The 22,204-nt window shown below is 56.4% G+C and overlaps 1 protein-coding gene across 2 annotated transcripts; it reads left to right on the top strand.

Moving 5' to 3' along the window:
• The first annotated feature begins 283 nt into the window (after positions 1-283).
• Positions 284-19,308, top strand: SPATA18 (spermatogenesis associated 18). Of its 2 annotated transcripts, none has more exons than XM_029076732.1 (13): positions 284-492; positions 7,824-7,929; positions 8,063-8,178; positions 9,833-9,951; positions 10,952-11,047; positions 11,558-11,692; positions 12,987-13,221; positions 15,683-15,841; positions 16,114-16,289; positions 16,736-16,859; positions 17,774-17,869; positions 18,373-18,418; positions 19,059-19,308. In XM_029076732.1, the coding sequence occupies exons 1-13, from the start codon at positions 406-408 to the stop codon at positions 19,124-19,126; spliced, it is 1,563 nt and encodes a 520-aa protein (XP_028932565.1). In that variant the 5' UTR covers positions 284-405; the 3' UTR covers positions 19,127-19,308. The 2 variants fall into 2 exon arrangements, with proteins under 2 accessions (XP_028932565.1, XP_028932567.1); XM_029076734.2 differs by lacking the exon at positions 19,059-19,308 and adding an exon at positions 18,775-18,909.
• Positions 19,309-22,204: the final 2,896 nt, after the last annotated feature.

Raw genomic sequence — 22,204 nt, 5'->3', positions numbered from 1 at the left:
CCAGCCTGGGAACGGGGGCACGTAGTAAGCGCTCAGCAAACACTGAGCCGCTGGGGGCTCAGCTGGGGAGGAGGAGGAGGGGCAGAGCGTTGCTACAACGTAGGAGCGTCCTTGACAGCAGACGTCAAAGGGGCTTCAATAATCGGCCGCCTATAAATATGCCGTGGGACCGGACGGGCGGCAGCCACGCAGTAGGAGCTGGGCGACAGCGGCTGCAGCCTCCTCCTCCTCCCCCTCCCCGCCCCCGGGACCCCCTTCCCCTTTCCCCAGCCCCCCCCCCCAGTCCCGCCCCCCCAGGAGGGAGGATGGCCCGGCCGTTTGCACCCTGAGCTCGGTGGAAGGCTGCCCCTGTCCTGAACCCCGTCCCCCCAATCCCCTGTCACCCCCCGGCCCGAGGGCAGTGCCATGGCCGAGAGCCTGCGGAGGCTGGCCAGCCTGGGCACCTGCAAGCTGCTGCAGGACAAGCTGGAATCCTGGTACGAGGATTACCACGTGAGTCCCCAGGGGAGACCCCCATCATCCCCCATCAAGGCCGGACCGACCACCTCCTCAGCCTCCAGGGGTCCAAGACCCCCCCACTCCCACCACGACCCCCTGGGAGGAAGGTGGACCCCTCCCTGCCCACCGAGGCCCGAACCCAACCTGCTTGGTTTGGCTCCTACTTATGAAGTTCAACCGGGGCTGAGGGGAGGAGACCCCCGGAGACCTAGGGGGCTGTAAGGCCACATAAAATAAATGGTGGTATCTGTTAAGCGCTTACTATGTGCACTGTTCTAAGCTGGGAGATACGAGGCGATCAGGTTATCCCACGTGGGGCTCACAGTTTTAATCCCCGTTTTACAGATGAGGTAACTGAGGCCCAGAGAAGTTAAGTCACTTCCCCAAAGTCACAGAGCTGGCAAGCGGCGGAGCCGGGATCAGAACCCACATGTCTGGGTCAAGTTATTTTACTTCTCTGGGCCTCAGTTACCTCATCTGTAAAAGAGGGATTAAGAGGGTGAACCCCATGTGGGACGGGGACTGTATCCAAACCAATTAAAACTTGTATCTATTCCGGTGCTGAGAAGAGTGCTTGGCACATTGTCAGCGCTTGACAAGTACCATAATTATTTAAGGGAGGCTACCCTGGGCTGGGGGTTCCCTCTGCGTGACTCCCCCTCCCCACTAAGCAGCTCACCCTGGTCCAGATATAAATCGCCCCTCTCCTTCCCCCCCCCAAGGCATATAGGGGGAGGAAAATCCACCCTGCTGATGGGATTTATTGAGCTCCTACCTAACTCTTGGGCCCCCTGTGCCCGCAGCCACTCGGACAGCTAAGATACCCACTTTAGTCTCCAATGTTCAAGGGTAACACTTGGCTGGCACCTTCTAGACATAGGTGTGCAGGGGCTTGAGAATATCGTTCTCATTAGGACTCAGCCTCTAGACCGTGAGCTCACTGTGGGCGGGGATTCTGTCTGTTGTATTGTACTCTCCCAAGTGCTCAGTACAGGGCTTCAGTAATAATAACAACGGTATTTGTAAAGTGCTACGTGCCAGGCACTAGAGTGGATACAAGCAAATCGGGTCGGATAGATTCCTTGTCCCACATGGGGCTCCCAGTCTCAATCCCCACTTTCCAGATGAGGTAACTGAGGCACAGGGAAGTGACTTGCCCTAGGTCACACAACAGCCACGTGGCAGAGATGGCATTGGAACCCACTATGCCATGCTGCTTCATCCATATGATTTAATGAATTAATCAATGGTTTTTAATCACTCAACCGCATTTGAGCTCTTACTGTGTGCAGAGCACTGGTAATAATAATGATGGTATTTGTTAAGCGCTTACTATGTGTCAAGCACTGTACTAAGCGCTGGGGTCGATGCAAGGTTATCAGGTTGTCCCATGTGAGGCTCACATTCTTAATCCCCATTTTACAGTTGAGGGAACTGAGGCACAGAGAAGTGAAGTGACTTGCCCAAAGCCACACAGCTGATAAGTGGCGGAGCCAGAATTAGAACCCATGACCTCTGACTCCCCAGCCCAGGCTCTTTCCACTAAGCCACGCTGCTTCACTGCACTAAGCACTTGGGACAGTACAACGTAACAGAGTTGGTAGATACATTTCCTGTGCCACATATTGAGCACCCACTGTGTGCAGAGCTCTGTACTGAGCTCCTGGGAGAGTGGAAAACAACAGAGTTGATAGGCACTTCCTGCCCAAAACAAGCTTACAGTCCAAAGGGGGAGGCAAACATTAATATAAATAAATTACAGATATGAAAGTAAGTGCAGTGGGCTGACTGAAGATGAGATGAAGACCACAGGGGCGCAAGGATGACACGCAAATTCGTGAAGCGTTCCATATTTTTATATATTATTTATTACCCTATTTACTTTGTTAATGAGGTGTACATCCCCTTGATTCTATTTATCTTGATAATGTTGTCTTGTTTTTGTTTTGTTCTGTTTTGCTCTGCTGTCTGTCTCCCTGGTTTAGACTGTGAGCCCATCACTGGGCAGGGATTGTCTCTATCTGTTGCTGAATTGTACATTCCAAGCGCTTAGTACAGTGCTCTGCACATAGTAAGTGCTCAATAAATACTACTGAATGAATGAAGTGCATAGATGACGCAGAAGGGAGAGAGAGAAGGGAAAAGAGGGCTTAATAACATAGGTTAACACAGCCAAAGTGTGTTCTGGGTGCAGAACACTGTAGTAACACAAGCAACTCCATTTATAATATTACTTGTGGTATTTGTTAAGCACTTACTATGTTCCCAGCACAGTATTAAGCACTGGGGTAGATACAAGATCATCAGGTCCCACACTGGACTCAAAGTCTATAAGTAGAAGGTAGAATAGCACTTGTGTGTGTAGATGTAGATATTTATAATTCTATTTCTTTAATTAATGATGTGTAATAGCACTTGTGTGTGTATATGTAGATATTTATAATTCTATTTCTTTAATTAATGATGTGTACATATCTATAATTCTATTTATATTGACACTATTGATGCCTGCTGACTTGTTTTGATGTTTTGTCTCCCCCCTTCTAGACTGTGAGCCCGTTTGGGCAGGGATTGTCTCTATTTGTTGCTGAATTGTATTTTCCAAGTGCTTAGTACAGTCTCTGCACACATTAAGCGCTCAATAAATACGATCGAATGAATAGGTACTGAATCCCCATTTTACAGCTGAGGAAACTTAAGCACAGAGAATCAATCAATGGTATTGATTGAGCGCTTACTATGTGCAGAGCGCTGTAGTAAGTGCTTGGGAAAGTACAATGCAACAGAGTTCGCAGTCACGTTCCCTGCCCACGAGCTTTCAGTCTAGAGGGGGAGATGGACATTACTATAAATAATTTAAAATACATAACCTAAAGATCTGTACATACATGGGGTTTTGGGTGGGGTGAATATCAAATGCTTACACGTCATGGATCTAAGTGCAGCCCAAGGTCACACAGCAGGTAACTGGCAGAGCCAGAATTAGAACCCAGGTCCCCTGTTCTTTCCACTAAGCCACGTTGTTCCCCAAGGGTTCCCGGCCTGGTGAAAAGAATGAGGAACTGAGAGCCAGGAGACCTGGGTTCTGGTTCCGGTTCTGCCTCTGGCCTGTGGGATACTCTCGGGTGAGTCAATGAACCTTTCTGGGTCTCAGATTCCTCGTCTGTAAAATGGGGATAAAATACCTACTCTCCCTCTTTGTGAGCTCCATGACGGGCAGGGACTTTGGGACCTGATGATCTAGTATCTACCCCAGTGCTTTGAGCAGCGTTGGGCACAGAGTAAGCCCTAATAATAATAATGATATTTGTTAAGCGCTTACAATGTGCCAGGCACCATTCTAAGCGCTGGGGTAATTACAAGATAATCGGGTTGGGCACAGTCCCTGTCCCACCTAGGGCTCACAGTTCAGCGACAGCAGCTGGTTCCAGAAAAAACATCAAGGGGGGTGGTGGGCCAGAGCTGGATCCTAATGAGAAGCCAGGAAGCAGGGACCTGGGCACTGAGGTGCTGCCCGGGTGGTGACAGGAATTGATCAAAGGCCCCAAAATCCTGTTCCCGAGGTACGACTGAGACTGTGAGCCCCACATGGGACAGGGACTGTGTCCGACCTGATGATCTATCTACTCCAGCGCTCAGTTCAGTGCCTGGCACATAGTAAGTACTTAACAGATACTATATTAAAAAAAAAATTGGCTGGCAACCCCTCCCGGGGCTAGAGTGAGAGTGACCTCACGTTCCAGATTTTCAGGGCGGTCTCGGCTTTGGCCAGCCCAGCTCTCCCCAGAGGCATTCTTGGGGTGGCATATGAAGTCCCCTTTTTTGGGGGGACAACCCGGCCTTGAGCCAATACCCGCCCTCCTCCCCACCACCTCTCCCATCACTTATTTTCCAGCAGGGAGCTGCCTGCCTCCCCTGCTGCCAGCAGATGCCAGGGAGGGTGGAGTGGGTAGGGGAGACAGAGAAAGCGGGGGGCGAGTTGCAGACTGGAAACAGTAGGGAGTAGAGAAAGAGCATGGAAAGGTTACCGAATCAATCAATCCATCAGTCGTATTTATTGCGTGCTTACTGAGTAACGTATTAAGCTCTTGGGGGAGTACGATACAACAATATAACAGACACGTGCCCTTCCCACAACGAGCTTACAGACTACAGGCAGGACGAGTTTATGAGAGATGAAGACATGCTTCTACTCTAGTGAGCCCCACAGCTTCAAGCTGGAGTGCAAATACCACTGTGGGGTTGCCGCTTTCTCAATCACTGATAAAATAAGTAGCTCATAAATAAGCTCTGTATCTCTGGCAGGTTGTGATCTCATTAATGATGAGAGCTGGGGAGGCTGGAAACTCTAAGAACACATTTACCTGGCACTAATAGCTGTTTCCTGCATTCAGTGACATCTTTGCTGCTCTTTTCCTTAGTCAGGTTGGGCTAGCCCGGCCAGCAGGAATACGTGGTGTTTTCAAGGGACGGGATTGGGGGAGTCTGTGACACCCCAGGGTCGTGCTTTGAGGTCGGGGCAGAGCTCGGAGGCTTAGCTGTGGCTTCCCCTACTCCTGAGAAAACACAGGAGACCCCAGACCCCAGGAGGGGGCATCTGAGGGGACCCGACCCTGGCAGTCACCAGACCGGCCCTCTGCAACATGGGGCATTTCCCGGGTTGACTGGTGGCTGCCCATCCCCTTAAGGACGTGGTGATGCACCAGTACCTCTCAAGCCCCGGGGTGCTGCTTACCGCTGACCACCCCACCTAGACTGCCCCCGGCAAGCCGGGCCACAGAGCCGCAGGGAGATGCCCTCGGGCCGGAGGGGCTCCATTTTGGCGGCCAAGCCAGCCCAGTTTCCCCCCCGAAACCGCTGGGCTGGTCTCCCTGGTCCAGTGTCTCTCTAAGGTCTCCCAGGCCATGGACCAGTTTCCCTGCATCCTGCTGGCACAGTCCTGCGGGGTGGGTCCGGGCCTGGCCACTGACTGGCCCAGTCTGGCTGGTCTCCCCAGCCTCTCCTCCTGGGCCCAGGCCGGTCCAATCTGAAGGAGTCTCCCTGGGGGTGTTCTTCTAGGCTCCCTTTACCCATCAGTCTGTGGTATTTACTGAGCGCTTATCGTGTGCAGAGCACTAGGCTAAGTACGTAGCAGAATACAACACAGTACAGTAGGTAGAAACAATCCCTACCTGCAAGGAGCCGACAGACAAGAGGATCAGGCCCCTTTCCTCCCTCTGCCTTCCCGCCTGGCCGTCTCCACGGGGTTGGCACAGTGAGGCCCGGGCAGAGGGCCAGGCAGAGCCCTGGGGCAGCCAACCGGCAACAGACTCGAGGTCTCTAGCAGCCAGCCACTCGGTGGGCTCGGAGTGCCACATGGGACCTATCCCAGCCCAACCCCAAGGGGCAAAACGGATGAGCCAGCCGGCCACCCGAGCTCACCTTAGCTTTTGGCCCGTCAGAGAATTTCCCTTTCCCCACCGTGCCCATCGCTACCGGGTTCTGGGTGTGAAATAATCCCCATTCCACCACCTGTTGAGCCTTCAGCCTGCACCTTTTACCGGCTGAATGGAAATCCAAGGAAATAAGGGAAAGGAAAACACACCCTGGCCTTCCGCCTTTTCTGTGGGTTTCGCAACGACCTCGTGGCCTATTTGTGATTCTACATTAGCCGAGATGTCGGATTCTGGGTACAAAGGGGAGTGAGGGTTGCCATAGTGGTGACCCAAACAGAAGATTTCTCTTTTTCTGTCAACAAGATCTTGGTGATACTATTCGGGAGGCTTTAATCACCTGTTACCTAGACAGCACGCCGCCTGACGAGGCAACCAAAGACAAGGAGTAACCAAAGACAAGGAAGTAGAAAATGGGATCGAGAAGGCCGGCACATCCTTGGGGAGACCGTCAAACCGAGTGTGGAGGAAGCAGGGCATCAGGCTGCAGCCTGAGCTGAAGGTCTATGGAACTGAAGTGATGCCCATATTTCCCTTTGGTCGCGAGACCCGAATTCCTACTCCGGAGCCACATCCGGCTCCTTGAGCAGTAGCATCACCGTCGTTCATGGGGCCGGCATGACAGCAAATGGTACCACGAGATTGCAGCCCACCATAATAATAATAATAATTGTGGTATTTCTTCAGTGCTTATTATGTACCAGGAACGGTACTAAGCACTGGGGTAGGTACAAGCTAATCAGGTTGGACACGGTCCCTGCCCTACATAGGGCTCACAGTCTTAAACCCCGTTTTTACAGATGAGAGAACTGAGGCCCAGAGAACAACAATAATAATAATTATGGTATCTGTTAAATGGTTACTATGTGCCAAGCACTGGTCTAAGCGCTGGGGTAGATACAAGGTAATCAGGCTGTCCCACATGGGGCTCCCAGTCTTCATCCCATTTCACAGACGAGGTCACTGAAGCACAGAGAAGTGAAGTGGCCTGCCCAAGGTCACGCAGCAGGCAAGTGGTGGCAGAGCCTGGATTAGAACCCACGTCCTCTGATTTCCAGGCCCGTGCTCTTTCCACTAAGCCATGCTCTTAGCACACCTCACCTCATTCGTGCTCTGCCTCAGCCCGTTGAACCCCCCCAAAATACCCGCTGTTGAGGCCTTGCTATCAAGACAACACTCTCTCATCTAGAGATGAATTTAAATGATGATGATGATTATGGTGTTCATTAAGTGCTTACTGTGTGCCAGGCACTGTACTAAGCGCTGAAATGTAGCCTGGGCTTGTTGCTCAAATCACAGATGTATTATACTCTCCCAAGTGCTCAGTACAGTGCTCTGCCCACAATAAGTGCTCAATACATACAACTGAATGAATGAATAAATGATACTGGTGGTGCCAGTGGTGGCGAAACTTCGATAATCAAAGTTCAGCATAGATTCGTGGATCCAGAGAGACCCTTGGGAGTTTCGGCACGTGTGGCTGTCCTTGGCATGCAGTGGCTCCGGTTAGTTTCGTGAGGGTCCCGCCCGGGCACTGACACGTATTCCGCCACTGGGCTGAGCCCCGGGGTGGGTACGCACTCGTGGCATCCGACTCAGCCTCCGTCCCACCCGGGACTCACCGTCCGAGTGGAAGGGAGAGTGGGTGATCTCCTGCCCATTTGACAGAGGAGAAAACGGAGGCCCAGAGAGGGTCAGCAGCTTGCCCGTGGTGACCAGGCCGGCCAGTGGCAGAGCTGCGAGAGCTGCTTCGGGCCCCGTCCCCACCCTGACTTGGCCCGCTGAGTTGAGCTGCCTGTCTCTGCCCTAGCCCCCGGCCAGCCTGTCTTCCCCACCCCCGGACACCCCTCCCCTGCCCCCGGACGCCCCTCACCTGCCCCTTTGCCTCTGCAGCTGAATTCGTGCGACGAGAACGTGAACCGCTGTTGCGAGATCATCGAGCTGAGCTCCCGGATCCAGGGCCAGCTCTTCTCCATCCTCAGCCTCACCGCGCAGGAAGGTCAGAGCTGCTGGAGGCAGGCCAAGCTCCGGGCCGGCACGTGCCCAGCGTCCCGCTGCCCCCCGAGTCCCACTTTCGGCCTCGGCCGTGCCCCTGCGAGACAGGCTCACGCCTGACTCTCGGATTCCCTTAGGGGGCTACTACGCCGGGGTGGAAACCATCAAGACCCGCCTGCTGCCGTGGTTGGGGAACTGCTTTGCCAGCACATCCTGGAGCCCATCCTGGGACACCCCAAAGACCCTCATTCAGGTACGGCGGGTCCCTGGGGGGGAAGCCGCTTGCAGGCTCCAAGTTTCTGGAGGTAAAGTGAGGCACGGGGAAGACAGCGTAGGCTCCTCCGGGACAGGGATCGCATTTTCTCCCTCTACTGTTCTCTCACGGGTGCTCAGGCCAGTGCTCTGCAGACAGAGCACGCAGAGAAGCAGCACAGCCTCGTGGATATAGCACGGGCCTGGGTTCTGATCCCCACTGTGCCACTTGTCTGCTGTGTGATCTTGGGCAAAATCCTGAACATCTCTGTGATTCAGTTATCTCAACTGTAAAATGGGGATTAAGACTGTGAGCCCCATGTGGGATGTGGACTGCGTTCAACCTGATTAGCTTTTATCTACCCCAGCGCTTAATACGGCGCCTAACACGTAGTTAGTGCTTAACAAAAGCCATAAAAAAACAGGTGTTCAATAAATACTAGTGATTGATTAAAATCACTCTGATCAGCATCGACAGCAATTACAGGGCCCCCATGGTGGGCAGAGTGCTGTTCTAGGCACTTGGGACCGTACAGCCAAAGATACGATCCCTCCCTTCAGGGAATTTACAATCTAAAGGAAGAGATGAGCAGAAATAAATCGACAAAGCTATGATAGGCTAAAAACAAAAATATTCAGTTACAGGGATAAATACTGAGTGCTTTGGTGGCTGGGACAGAAAAATGACCAGGAAGGTGGGAGGATGAATCAGGGCCTCTAAGAAGGGTTGTGGCGGGGATTTAAACAGGGAGGGAGTTCCAAGCGGGCGGTCACGTCAGAGGCGAGTGCCAATAAAGAAATCCACGGTTACGGAACCGCCGCCTTGACGCTTATGGTATTTGTTAAGCGCTCGCTATGTGCCAGGCACTGTGCTAAACACTGGGGGTAGATACATGTCAATCAGGTCAGGCACGGTCCCTGTCCCACATGGGCCTCCCGGAATAAGCGGTCTGAACCCTATCCTAGACAGGCCCCAGAAAGTGGGCTTTCCTTTGATTTCACTGCTCTTTACCGAGCGCTCAGCACTGTACTGAGTAGTCAGGAGAGTACAACAGAAACAAGACTCATGTTCCCGGCCTTCAAAGAGCCTACGTTCATGGGGACAAACAAGGCTATAACAGGCGGTAGCCAAGAATGTCAGGGTGAGTCGGCTGAATAAAGAATTGAAGGTACTTATGTATGGAAGTGCTGAGGCTGGGAGGATGTCCATAAAGGCTGACTGGTGATAGACTTGGGGTTGGGACGATCAGGGAAAAACCCCAGGAACAGATGAGATTTTAGGAGGGCTCTGCAGTTGGGGAGAACTTTAGCCTATCCATCATTTGTATTTTTCTTGAGTGCTTACCGAGTGCAGGGCACTGGTACTAAGCGCTTGAGAGAACACAAGATAACAATATAACAGTATATCCCTTGGCCACAAGCTTACAGTCTAGAGGTCTGGCATGTCTGGGGAAGGAAGGTGCTCTGGGGAGGAGTGTGAGCCAGGGGTCAAAGCCAAGGAGAGTCATGGAGGTGAGAGGGAGAGGAGAGCGGGACGTGAGAAGGGGCAGAGAGCTCTGCGGCCCTGTGGGCTGAGCCAGAGAGGTTCTGTCCGCCAGCTCCGCGGACGGAGGCGGGGAGGAGGCTGAGGTCTGGGCTGGCCCGTCTCGTTGAAGGAGTCCCTGGAAAAGGACCGGCAACTGAGGGCTCTCTGCAGCAGCCGCGATCGGGAGCTCCAGGACCTGGAATCCGAACTGACCACCATGCGCTTCCAGCTCGGCAGGGTCCAGCAAGAGTAAGAGAGTCACGTGCCTTACTGGGGATTAAGACTGTGGGTCTCATGTGGGACAGGGACTGTGTCCAACTCAATTAACTTCTATCTACCCCAGCGCTTAGTACAGTGCCTGGCGTATAGAAAGCACTTTAATACCAGAATTATTAATTCATTCATTCAATTGTATTTACTGAGCACTTACTGTGTGCAGAGCACAGTACTAAGCACTTGGGAGAGCATAATTATTACTACTATTATTATGTTTCCCAAATAGGACCCCACCCTGAGTTTAGCAAACAGGCCCGAGGGGCGCTGAATCAGTGACTTTGGTTAGGGGCCACTTTCAGGACCCCAGTATCGGCCAGATAGGAGGGTCCTGAAGTCAGTAAAGCCCCCAGTCTGGCCATAGCCAGTTTCTCACCCTCCACGCCACTGGCTGAACCTAAAGACCCGCCCGATTCCACCTCTGCAGGACACAGGGAGGTGATCACACTGCTGGGGGAGCCCAGGAAGGGGCAGTCTCACTCTCTGGGGGGAGGGTCTCCTTTGACAATTCTCCTCTCCCCACCCCCAGCCCCTGCTTCCCTCTTCTGTAAAATGGGGATTAAGGCTGTGAACCCCACGTGGGACAAGGACTGTGTCCAACCTGATTACCTTGTATCTACTGCGGAGCTTAGAACAGTGCTTGGCAAATAGTGAGCGCTTAACAAATACCGTAATTATTATGATTATCTCAGCCCTGGGCCGTTTCTCTCGGCTTCAGATCCTCACCACCCCCAACTTGTGGGAGGACTCCTTTTCTGAGCCCCGCCAGGGTCCCAGTCTCCGCTGCCCCCCGGCCTTGCACCGAACACACTAGCGAGCAGGAGTCCCTCCTTTCCCTCCCCCCAGCTGGTGGTTTTCCCCTGATTCTGGGACTCCCGGGACAGACTGGCACCAGTGACGCCCGCCGGTGGCCTCGAACCAAGAGCTCGTAGCCAGCCGGGACTCCCACACCTCTCGCGCCCGGTTTCTCTTGCAGTCTGGCCCAAGCCCAGCTGGCTCTCGAAGACACCAAGGCCAAATCCTCCACCACCCTGCTGGCCGCTGAGGAAGAGATAGTCAAGCTGAAATCCGAGTAAGGAAAGCCTGGGCACAGAGATGCTGGTGGCTGCTAGCCAGGGCCACCGCCTGGGGCCGCATCGAGCCCGAGGTGGTGGGAGAGGGGGTCCCTTGCTGGGGAGGCCACGGCCTCGGCGGGGTCTGATCTGGCCGGGTGGGCCGTGGGGTGTCAAGCGAAGGAAGGCCGTATCCCTTCGATCGGTCAATTACACTGACTGAGCACCCCAGGGACAGAACACTGTACTGAGCACCTGGAGTAGCACAGGAGGGGGCAAAGAAACAACCCCTGCCCTCAAAGACCGCTCAATCAATCCAGTGCCCAACTCTGTCCCATGGCCTCCTGCGGTAGAGGGCCCAGGCGGTGCCTTCGGTCTGCTAGGGCTTCTTGCCTGCTCAGAAGCCCCAGTTCTTGTCGGAACCCCAGGGGGACCGAGGCTGGCGGTCCAGGCCAGACTGCCAGGCCGGGCTCCCGGGGCTAGTCGGGGAGGGGAGTGGACTTCCACCCGTGTGGTTCTGCGTGGCCCAGGCTCCAGGCGTCCCAGGCCCAGGATGAGGCTCACCAGTGGAACCTGGCCCGGCTGGGAGACTACGAGCGGCAGATGCAGCGGTTGAGGGATGAGATGGCCAAGCTGGGCGGGGAGAAATCCACTGTCCAGAACAGGTAACGGCAATCATCCCCGGTCCCGGGGTCAGAGAGGTGCTGCTGACGGCAAGAGCGATAATACCCCCGGGAGTGAGGGGCACACGAGAAGCCCTCGCACACTGGCACTCTGGGGCCAGGAAACTTTCATCGGGCACCTTTCCTGACCCCCTGCCCTCGGGGGTGAGCGCTGCTCAGACCCTGATGGTGAAAAGGTCAAGGGATGTCCTACCTCCAATGGGACCTGAGCTTTAGTAGCATCTGCAGCACTGAGCCGTCTACTGGCCCGGTATCCCGTGCTCAGGCGTAGGCCCGCGTTTTGAGGCGGCCGAGAGGGAGAACAGTTACAACGTGTGGGTCACTGACCAGAACCTGAGGTCACCCTGGCAGCAGACCGCTCCCGGGATGGTCCACCCTGCCTCGGGATGACTCTCCCTGTGACTAGGGAAGTGTTGGGGATCTCCAGGGTGGGCCCCAGCTGCCCGGCTGGCTCCCCCATAGCCCACGCAGCAGCAAGCGGGAGTTAGGGAGGATTTTGAGGGAGCTATCTTTCTGGGATCGGGGCGGGAGGTGGGAGAACCCTCACCCGGTTCAACTGTGAATGTGGGACCAAGAAACAGTCATAACGACAGCCACGACCCTGCCGCCACTAAGAATTCAAGCGGCACTTTCCCCTCAGCGACGGCATTTGACCCTCAGGCCAGCCCCATTTCCCAGATGGGGAAACTGCAGCCCGGAGAGGTTCAGCAACTTGCCCAAGGTCTCCCGGAAAGACTAGTCTGCTCTTCCCACTCGACCACACTGCCTCCCCGGGCTCCAAGGGCCAGGACCATCCATGTCGGAGGCCGGATGGGCCCAGCCCCCTGATGTCATCCTGGCCACTTGGGTCGGGGGCAGGGGGCTGCATTTCGCCTGCCCCCAACCCAGGAGGGCTTGTTAGTGCAGTGGGAGGTGGTTCCTCTGGATCAGGATCCCCCAGCTTCGGGCACCTATCTTCCATCCTAAAATACATGTTCTCCCATGAAATGACGGTCCCCCACAAAACGACAGTCCCCCACTAGAATAGGCACGGACCTTAAGTTTCCCCAAAGTCCCTTCCCATCTGTGACCTTTCATCCTTACAACACCCACCGTTGAGGTAGGGAGCGGCAGCAGCATTCTCCTCCCGGGACAGGTGATGAATCCGAGACCCAGAGAGGGCAAGTGGCCTGCCCAGTGACACCCAGCGGACCGACGCGGCAGAACCCCGTACCCCTCCACCCCCGGGCCGGTCCCACCTCCCCCTTCGCCGTCCCTCTCGGTCTTTCTCCGCCAGGATCTCCCGGAGCCGGTCCCCCAGCCCCGGCCCCCGTGGCAGCCGGTCCCCCAGCCCCAGGCCCCGGCGCCCCTCCCCCAGCCGCCCCTGGCCGACCGACGCTTCACGCCAAGCCCACCTGGTGTCCCGCTTCAACGCCGTGTACTCCCAGGAGCGCCGGGAGGCGCAGGCCCTGCTGACGCGCTACATCGAGGACCCGGAGGTGGTGCATCGGATCCTGTACATAGCCACCGTGGTACGCGCTACCGGGCCGGGGGGGCGGAGGGAGGAGGCCGTCAGTTTAGCGGAAGGCCATGAGCCTCTGAGAGACCCTGCCTCCGGCAGATGCGCTGGGAGGACAGCCTGGAGCCACCCCCCAACCCTCCTCGCTAGTACTGACTGAGCTCCTAGTGGGTGTGGGCCATTGGACTAAACCCTAGGATGGGTACAGAGATAGAAGTCACCACCCCTGATCTTTAAGAGTTTCCAGTCTTATGAGGGAGACAGACCTCCAAATTAGTTACAGATGGGAGGAAAGAGACGAGAGAGCGATGGACGGGTGAATAATAAGAATGTAAATAGGGTAGGTAAATCTATTATGTACAAAATGCAACAGAAGCATGTAAATGCATGAGTGCTGAGGGAGTAGTTGACAGGATAAGACCTGGGGAGAGGGAAATTAATTGTTTCATGGACCCAGCACAGACCATCCAACACCCATGACTCTCCCCTCTCCATCCTCGACTCACCCCCTGTGTTCCAGCACAGACCATCCAAAAGCCTCAACTCCTCCATTGACCCAGCCTAGACCATCCAAAAGCCCTGACTCTCCCCTCTCCATCTTCGATTCTCCCCCAGTAATCCAGCATGGACCATCCAACACCCCCGAGTCTCCTCCAGCAACCCAGCATAGATCATCCAACAGCCCCGACGCTCCCCCAGTGAACCAGCAGAGCGCTGGTCCATGGTCTAATCCAAATCCCTCTTGAACTTGTTGCTCCCTTCAGCTGCACGGGTCCCCACAGGAGCCGATTCCCCGCTTGGAAGATGCTCCCTTGGGTCTGTACTGAACCCATCCTCGTCCTGCTCCAGAGGGGCCTGTCTCAACAGCCTTGTCCACTTCCCTGCTGACTCCATACTGCTGTGGACAACCCCCAGCTTTCATTCTGGGGGTCATAACCCATCATTCAATTCCATTCAATTCCGTATTTACTGAGCGCTTACTGTGTGCAGGGCACTGTACTAAGTGCTTGGGAGACTACAGTATAACAATAGACACATTCCCTGCCCACAACCAGCTTATAGTCTAGAGGGAGAGAATGACGTTAACAGAAATAAATACATGACAGAAATGTACATAAGTGCTGTGGGCCTGGGAGGAGGGATGAATAAAGGGAGCAAGTCGAGACGATGCAGAAGGGAGTGGGAGAAGAGGAGGGGCGGGCTTAGTCAGGGAAGGCCTCTTGGAGGAGATGGGCCTTCAGTAAGGTTTTGAAGGAGGGGAGAGTCATCGTCTGTTGGATCAGAGGAGGGAGGGAGTTCCGGGCCGGACGCAGGACGTGGGGGAGAGGTCAGTGGCGAGACAGACGAGATAGAGGTTCAGTGAGAAGGTAAGGATTAGAGGAGCAAAGTGTGCGGGCTGAGCTGAAGTAGGAGAACCCCAAGCCCTCCCCCGCCCTCCCCCTGACACCCCACTCTTGCAAAACCCCAGGGCCCTGGGTCCTCAGGTCCCATTCCTCCCTGCCAGGGCAGACCCATGTCAACACCCTCAGCTCAGAGGCTGGACCTACCTCTCGGGGGATGCTGTGGCCATCCCGAGCGAGGATCCGCTCTGACCCTTCTGGCCCCTCTTCTCTTTCTCTAGCAGTAGCAGTGAGCACCCCACCCCCCACCACCCCACTGCGGGCAGGGCACTGTCCTGAGTGCTTGAGGAAGACTGTAAGATCGCTGTGGGTAGGGAATGTATCTGTGTATGGTTGAATTGTACTCTCCCAAGCCCTTATAGTGCTGTGCACACAGTAAGCGCTTAATAAGTAAGACCGAATGAATGAAGTTCAACAGAAGCAGCCGGGGATACATTCCCTGCCCATAAGAAGTTTCCTCTCTAACCGGGGAGGCAGCCACAAATCATGATGAGCCGAGCAATCAGAAGAGCCGGGCGACTACGTAACTGAATGATGACGATTAGAGAGCCGAAGAAGGAAAGTGCTAGAGATGGAGGCTGACGGGTCGATATGGTTCGGGAAGCTGGGAGTTCATCGGGAAAGACTTGCTGAGGGAGCTGGGATTTTAGGAAGGCTTTGACCGTGGAGAGAGCCACGGCCTGGTGACTTACGGCAGAGAAACAGTGTGAGCTCAGGGGAAGTATGGTCTAGTGGATAAAGCATGGGCCTGGAGGTCAGAAGGACCTGGGTTCTAATCCTGGCTTCACCACTTGTCAGTTGGGTGACCTCGGGCAAGTCACTTCACTTCTCTGTGCCTCAGTTTCCTCATCTGTAAAATGGGGATTGAGACTGTAAGCCCCACATGGGACAGGGGCTGTGTCTAACCTGATTTGCTTGGATCCATCCCAGTGCTTAGGACAATGCCTGGCACATATGGCAGTGCCTGGTAGTGCTTACCAAACACCACAATTATTCTTATTATTATTCTTATTATTATTACTTGGGAGGGAGGTGGACCGCGGGCCATGGGGTTTGTGGCCATCTGACCCACAGGAATCCTTCCGGGCGGCCAAGACAGCCTTCAGGCACTTCAAGATCCGCGTGAGGAAGTCGCTGGCCCCGTCCCACGTGGGGCCCGAGTCCCTGGAGGATGCCGTCCTCGACTACATCAGCCGCCAGCAGGAGCTGTACGACGTCCAGGGCAGCGTCAATGTGAGTCCGGCCGGGGCGGGATGCCACCGGCCGGGGCCCCAAACTGGGAAGCCCTCTTGCCCCCCGCCCCCCGGGTTGAGAAAGACCATAGAAAAGATGTGGGATCAGGCCCCGCTGCGGGAAGCTCGGAGCTGGCAGGGGGTCCGGGGATCCAACCGGCCCCACCTGGGTCCCGGCGGAGCGAGGGGTGAGGAAGAAGGTGTGGGTTCCCCGAGACGCTTGCCCCCGACCCCTGGCCGGGCGCCGGGCCCACCTACTGCCCTCTCCGGCAGGATGTGATCCGCGCCATGAACGTCCACCCTAAGATCTCGTTCCCACCCGAAATCGACTTCATCCTGCTCAGCTCGTTCATCCGGGAGCTGTGCCGCATCGCTTTCGCCATGCAGACCCTGCAGCCTGCCCTGGACATTGCCCTGGGCACCGACGGCGAGCTCTTCAACGAGCGCAAGTAAGAGCTGTGGTGGACCCCGGAGTCACAGGGGGTCCCGGTGCCCAGAGCCCAGAGCCACAGGGGCACCTTGTGCAAGACCCCAGAGCTGCTGGGGGGGGGCCCAGTGCCAGGAGACCAGAACCAGAGGGGGGCCCAAGGTCAGAGCCAACCGGGGACCCTCAAGCCAGAGGGGGCCCTAGAGCCGCAGGGGGGACCCAGCGCCTAGAGTCCAGAGTGACAGCGGGAACTGACCTCCAGAAACACAAAAGATCTCGATGCCCAGTGCCGCCCTCTCTCCCCGGTATCTGGACCCGCCACGTGGCCGGGCTCCCCCTCCTACCCGGCCGGTCCCTCGGCCGCCGCGTCCCCCTTCCCTCCCACCCCCTGCCCCGCAGCACCCTCCGCGCTCCCTGCAGTGGGCAGGCCCCGTCACCCTCAGCCCATCTCTCGGTGGGTCTGGCCAGGTACCGCCGCACGTACGACTCCGACTTCACCGCCCCGCTGGTGGTCTACCACGTGTGGCCGGCCCTTATGGAGAACGACAACGTCGTCATGAAGGGGGAGGCTTTCACCAAGAGAGGAGTTCTGGTAGGGCCAACGACGCGGTGAGGACTGGGGTGGGGGGGTAATCCTGGCTGCTCTGGGCTCGCCCTGGGCGGTGGCGGTGAGGCTGGTTGGCCCAATGGGACACTGTAGCTCTCCCACATCCTCCACTTCAACCAGTGGCACTGAGCCCTTACTTTTACTGAATACCATCCTAAGCGATGTCCCGTCTGCCCCTCTCACTCTCTGTCCTCTGGTTCCCTTGTTCTCCAGCACCGGGGAAGGGTCTTCGTGAGCGCCCGTGAAAGAGTGTTGGGGGGAGGGGACTGTCTCTGGGAGCCCTGGATCCAGCTCAGCCTCCCCCTCAAATGGAAAAGTTGCCTCCTGCTCTTTGAGGAGATGTGCCTGGAGAAGTCAAATCTAAGTATGAGGGAGTCGGATTTAATCCCCATTTTAAAGATAAGGGAACTGAGGCCCAGAGAAGTTAAAGTGATTTGCCTAAGATCACCCAGAAGACAAGTGGCGGGGCTGGAATTAGAACCCAGGTCCTCTGACTCCCAGGACAGTGCTCTTTTTCCACTAAGCCGCACTGCTTCCCTAGGTACGGCACTTTTTGTTTCCCCAACCCCGAGTTCTCTCGTATTACGGATCTCGTCCTGGGGCAACCTTGTGGGGCAGGGGTTATCTTCCCCATTTTCCAGAGGAGGAAACTGAGGCCCAGAGAAGTTAAGGGATGTGCCCGAGGTCTCACAGGGGGTCAGGGGCAGAGCCGAGACTAGAAGCCATCAGGCCGCCAGCTCTGCTCGCTGTCTACCAGGTCGTGCTGCCCTACGGAACCTTAAAGAGAAATGGCTACCCCATCCATTGACCTACCCGGGGCAGGCCTCCCAGGCCCAGACCCCACAGTCGGCCCGACGGCAACCCCTGCCCTGGCCGCCCACCCCCGCTCTGTTTTGCAGTGGTGCCAGACGAGGAGCCGGAGCCGGAGCCGCAGTCGAAGTCGGAGCCGGAGTTCCAGCCCCGTTCGCTCCCGCTGCACCTTCCGCCAGTTTATGGTAGGGGCCGTGCCGAGGTTACATTACAGCAGGAGAACTTCGGGTTGGGAGTCAGGAAGCCTGTGGGCCCGGGTCACGGAACCTCCGGGGAGGGGCCTGGGTTCCCCGGGAGACCCTCAGCGAGACCTAAGCACCCGCCTAGATGCGCCCGCCTAAATTCCCGCGGCCGGTCTGGTGCCATCGGGACCGGAGGCGCGCCGTGGCTCGGCACAGAGGGCCCAGAGCGTCGACCTCCCAACATCTGGCCCTCACGCCCTCAAAATCATGTTCCGGACACACAGAGGCCACCGGGTCCTGGTCTGAGGGGAGGAGGCTGGGCCTAGAGCTGGGGGTGGGAGAGAGGACCCAGGGAGGTGGGGATGGGTTGACCCTTAGCCACAGTCGGGGGTAGATTGAGGGGGGGGAAGGGGAGCTGGCCGGCCCATTTCATTGCCTGTGCGGGGATTCGAAGGGAGGGAGGGAAAGAGGGCACTGATTAGCCTCTGGCACTCTGTGCCTTCCAGCTGTCTCGCAGCCGCAGCCCCTCCCCATTCAGGAGCCCCAGCCCAAGTAAGTGGCGTTTTCCCCATGGGGAAAGGGGAGGCACGGGGGTGGGGGGGGGGGTGAGGAAGGGGGGATCAGACTAGGGATGGGAGCTGGGAGAGGAGCCAGGAGGGGAGCCGGGCAAAGCCCCTGCTCTCCTGGTGCTGGGGAGCTCCATCCGGCTGGTCATCCCCACTCTGTCCCTCCTGATGGGCTGAGTGCTGGGGGTGGAGAGGGGACACCCCTGGGATCCCCCAGGGCTCCAGAGGATGTCCCGAACCCTCCCCCGGGAGAAGACAGGACTCAACACAGCACGGCTGTTCCACCTCGGTCCCCGGAGGGTCTCTCCGGGGGTCTCTGATGGGGGATCTCTCCGCCCCCAGGGCTCTAGCAGGGCTGGATGTGCACCTGGAGTCCGCCCGTCCGTCCATCTGCCCGCCCGCGTCCCTGGTGCTTCCTCCCCTTGCCCCCAACCCTCCCTTACGATACTGTGAATGCAAATTCTGTCATCCTGGCAAGGGTCAACTGTCGTTTTTCTTTAACTGGAGGGTAGGGACGGGGAGGCGGGTGGGAGTAAGCAAGCCCCAGCCCCGGAGACCACACTGCCGGGCCAGGCCGGACCCACCCCAGTCCAGGGCCCAGCCCCAGGTCTTCTCCACTCTCATAGGCCAGCGCCCAGAGGGAGGCAAGAGTCGGTCCATGCCCGCCTCCCACCGTCTCCAGGCAGCGGAGTAGGTGCCCACAGTGTGCGAGTCCAATGAAAGCCTAAGACACAGTCCCTATCCTCAAGTAGCTCACAACTGAATGGGGCAACAGGCAGACAGGGAGAGCACAGGTACCGTGGGAAAACGGATGTAGCTGGAAGTAACAAACGACGAACCGCTAACGGGAATAAATCTATCGCTAATACACACGAAGGCTGAGGTGACTGATGGGGTGGTCAATCAGGGGAGCCATCCTGGAGGAGTGGCTCTTTTGGAGGTTCTGAGGACTGGGAGGGCAGTGGTCTGGCACGTTTGAATGGGATGGGCGGGGGGGGGTCTCCAAGCAGGGGATGAATGAGAGCCCCGGTGGAGGCAGGAGAAGCAGCGTGGCGCAGTGGAAAGAGCACGGGCTTTGGAGTCAGGGCTCATGAGTTCGAATCCCAGCTCCGCCACTTGTCAGCTGTGTGACTGTGGGCAAGTCACTTAACTTCTCTGTGCCTCAGTTCCCTCATCTGTAAAATGGGGATTAAGACTGTGAGCCCCACGTGGGACAACCTGATTCCCCTGTGTTTACCCCGGCGCTTAGAACAGTGCTCTGCACATAGTAAGCGCTTAACAAATACCAACATTATTATTATTAAGCAAGGGTTGCCACAGAACAGACACCTCCACCCCCCGCTGCCTGGACTGAAGAAGGGTGCAGGGGGTGGGGGCTGGACCCCAATTTCCCAAGCGTCCCCCCCCCACCCTGGGAGCCGGCGGGATTGAGGGGAGGGTTCTTGGACACAATCCTGAGCCCTGGGATGCCACCATTCATTCATTCGTATTTATTGAGCGCTTACTGTGTGCACAGCACCGTACTAAGTGCTTGGAAAAGTACAGCACAATAATAAACAGGGAAATTCCCTGCCCACAACAAGCTTACAGTCTAGAGTGGGGGAGACAGACAACAATACAAATAAAAAGACCCTCAATCTGCTCTCCCCCTCCTACTGTACCTCGCTGATCTCCCAATACAACCCAGCCGGCCCCCGCCAATTGAACAATCAAACAAAGGTTTTCATTGAGCGCGTACTGTGTGCAAAGCACTGATCTAAGCACTTGGGAGAGTACAGTATAACACAGTTGGTAGACATGTTCCATGCCCACAATGAGTTTACATTCCACTAACACCAACCTACTCCCTGGGCTTCCATCTGGTCCCTCCCACGCTGACTCCTCACCCACGTCCCATGTCCACCCTCCAGCCTGGACTTCAGGAATTCATTTAGTATTTATTGAGCGCTTACTATGTGCAGAGCACTGTACTAAGCGTTTGGAATGGACAATTCGGCAACAGATAGAGGCCATCCCTGCCCAATGACGGGCTCACAGTCTAAACGATGTCTCGGAGACAACCATAAGATGGGGCTGCTGCTTCAGTGATGGGGAGAACAGGAGAAAGGTGTCACGGAAGCTTCCTTGCTCGAGAGGAAGGGAAGGAGGGAGAGAGGGAGAACGGGAATCTCTTCCTCCTCTCGCCAGGGATCGCAGGGGCTGAGTCTGGCCAGGGGTTGGACTGTCAGCCCCGGACCGACCGGCCACAGCTCGATCCGAGGGCCGGTGTCGGCTGACCCAGGGGCCCTCACGACTGAGGCCGCGTGGCCCGACGGGGGAGGAGAGTCCAGATCAGTCCCTGGCCTGCTGTGTGTCCTTGGGCGCTGTGCCAACCTTCTCTGGGCCTCGCTTTCTTCCCTTGTAACGAGGATGTTTGCAGGCCACGAGGGCAGGAGGTGCTATGGGAGATAACTGCTGTTGGGGTGGAGGATTTGCCCGGGTTCCAGAGTAGGCAGAAGCCTCCATTTCCTGTTCAAAGAACCCCCTCCCCCGCCCCAGTGCCCACCTTGGGGGAAGAGTTTCCCCCACAGTTTGGGGGAAGGGGGATTCCCCGCTCCACTGTCTTGTGCCCACCCTTCCCCTCCACACCTCTCCCCCCTCATCACTCAGAGAGACTGGGCAGACGCTCTGTCCAGAAATCTGTTCTATTAATTCCTCCTCTGGGCGGTTTCACTTTTCATCCTTTGGGACCAATGAACTAAAACCATAAAGCCCGGCTGGAGGGCGGGCCGCAGGCCAGGGGAGGACCAGGGGCAGCAGGCGGGCGGCAGGCCAGGGGCGACAGGCGGGCCAGGGGCGAGCCGGCTCCAGTGAGCAGCAGGAAGCGGCAGTTTGGAGAAGCGGGGGCTCGGCGGCTGTTCGCCTGCTTCCTAATCACAATGGCTACCTTGGGGCTAACCGGGGCCAGCGGCAAGGACGGCCACTCTTGAGCAGGCCGGGGACCACCTAACCGTGAGAAGCTCCAGATGCCACGGTCGGAATCCGGGGGAGTCTGAAGAAAGACCCGCTGGAGACCCGGGAGAGACAGGAAAACCATCACCTCTTCTCGGGGCGGCACGGGACACAGGGCATATAACAGACAAGCTAGCCCTCAACCAGCTTACAGTCTAGAGGTGGAGACAGACGTTAATTTCAATAAATTAATTACGGATATGTATGTAAGTGCTGTGGGCTGGTCGAGGGGGAGATGAATAAAAGGGAGCAAGTCAGGGTGACGCAGAAGGGAGGGGGGAAGGGGAAAGGAGGGCTTAGCAGCATGGCCTAATGGAGAGAGGCCAGGCCTGGGAGTCAGAAGGACCTGGGCTCTAATCCTGACTTTGCCCCTTATCTAGTGTGGGATCTTGGGCAAGTCACTTAACCCGGGCAAATCCTCAACCCCAACAGCAGTTATCTCCCATAGCACCTCCTGCCCTCGTGGCCTGCAAACATCCTTGTTACAAGGGAAGAAACTGAGGCCCAGAGAAGGTTGGCACAACATCCAAGGACACATAGCAGGCCAGGGACTGATCTGGACTCTGTTACCTGTAAAATGGGGCTTAATCGGTCAGTTAATCGGAGAGCTTATTGTGTACAGAGCACTGTATTAAACACTTGGAAGACAGTTACTGTCCCCACCTTCCAAGGCACATTTTCTCCAAGAGGCTTTCCCTGTCTAAGCCCTCCTTTTCCTCTTCTCCCACTCCCTTCTGTGTCGTCCTGACTTGCTCCCTAAATTGCTCCCCCCTCCCAACCC

The sequence above is a fragment of the Ornithorhynchus anatinus genome, chromosome 12, assembly GCF_004115215.2.
Source record: "Ornithorhynchus anatinus isolate Pmale09 chromosome 12, mOrnAna1.pri.v4, whole genome shotgun sequence".
NCBI classification, from domain to species: domain Eukaryota; kingdom Metazoa; phylum Chordata; class Mammalia; order Monotremata; family Ornithorhynchidae; genus Ornithorhynchus; species Ornithorhynchus anatinus.
This window is presented reverse-complemented; position numbering and strand designations above follow the sequence as displayed.

Excerpts from the sequence above, each read along its gene's own strand:
- SPATA18 (XM_029076732.1), top strand. The coding sequence starts at position 406 with ATGGCCGAGAGCCTGCGGAGGCTGGCCAGCCTGGGCACCTGCAAGCTG. Across the intron at positions 11,048-11,557 it reads ATAGTCAAGCTGAAATCCGA|GCTCCAGGCGTCCCAGGCCC; the intron begins GTAAGGAAAGCC and ends TGCGTGGCCCAG. Across the intron at positions 13,222-15,682 it reads TCCTGTACATAGCCACCGTG|GAATCCTTCCGGGCGGCCAA; the intron begins GTACGCGCTACC and ends TCTGACCCACAG.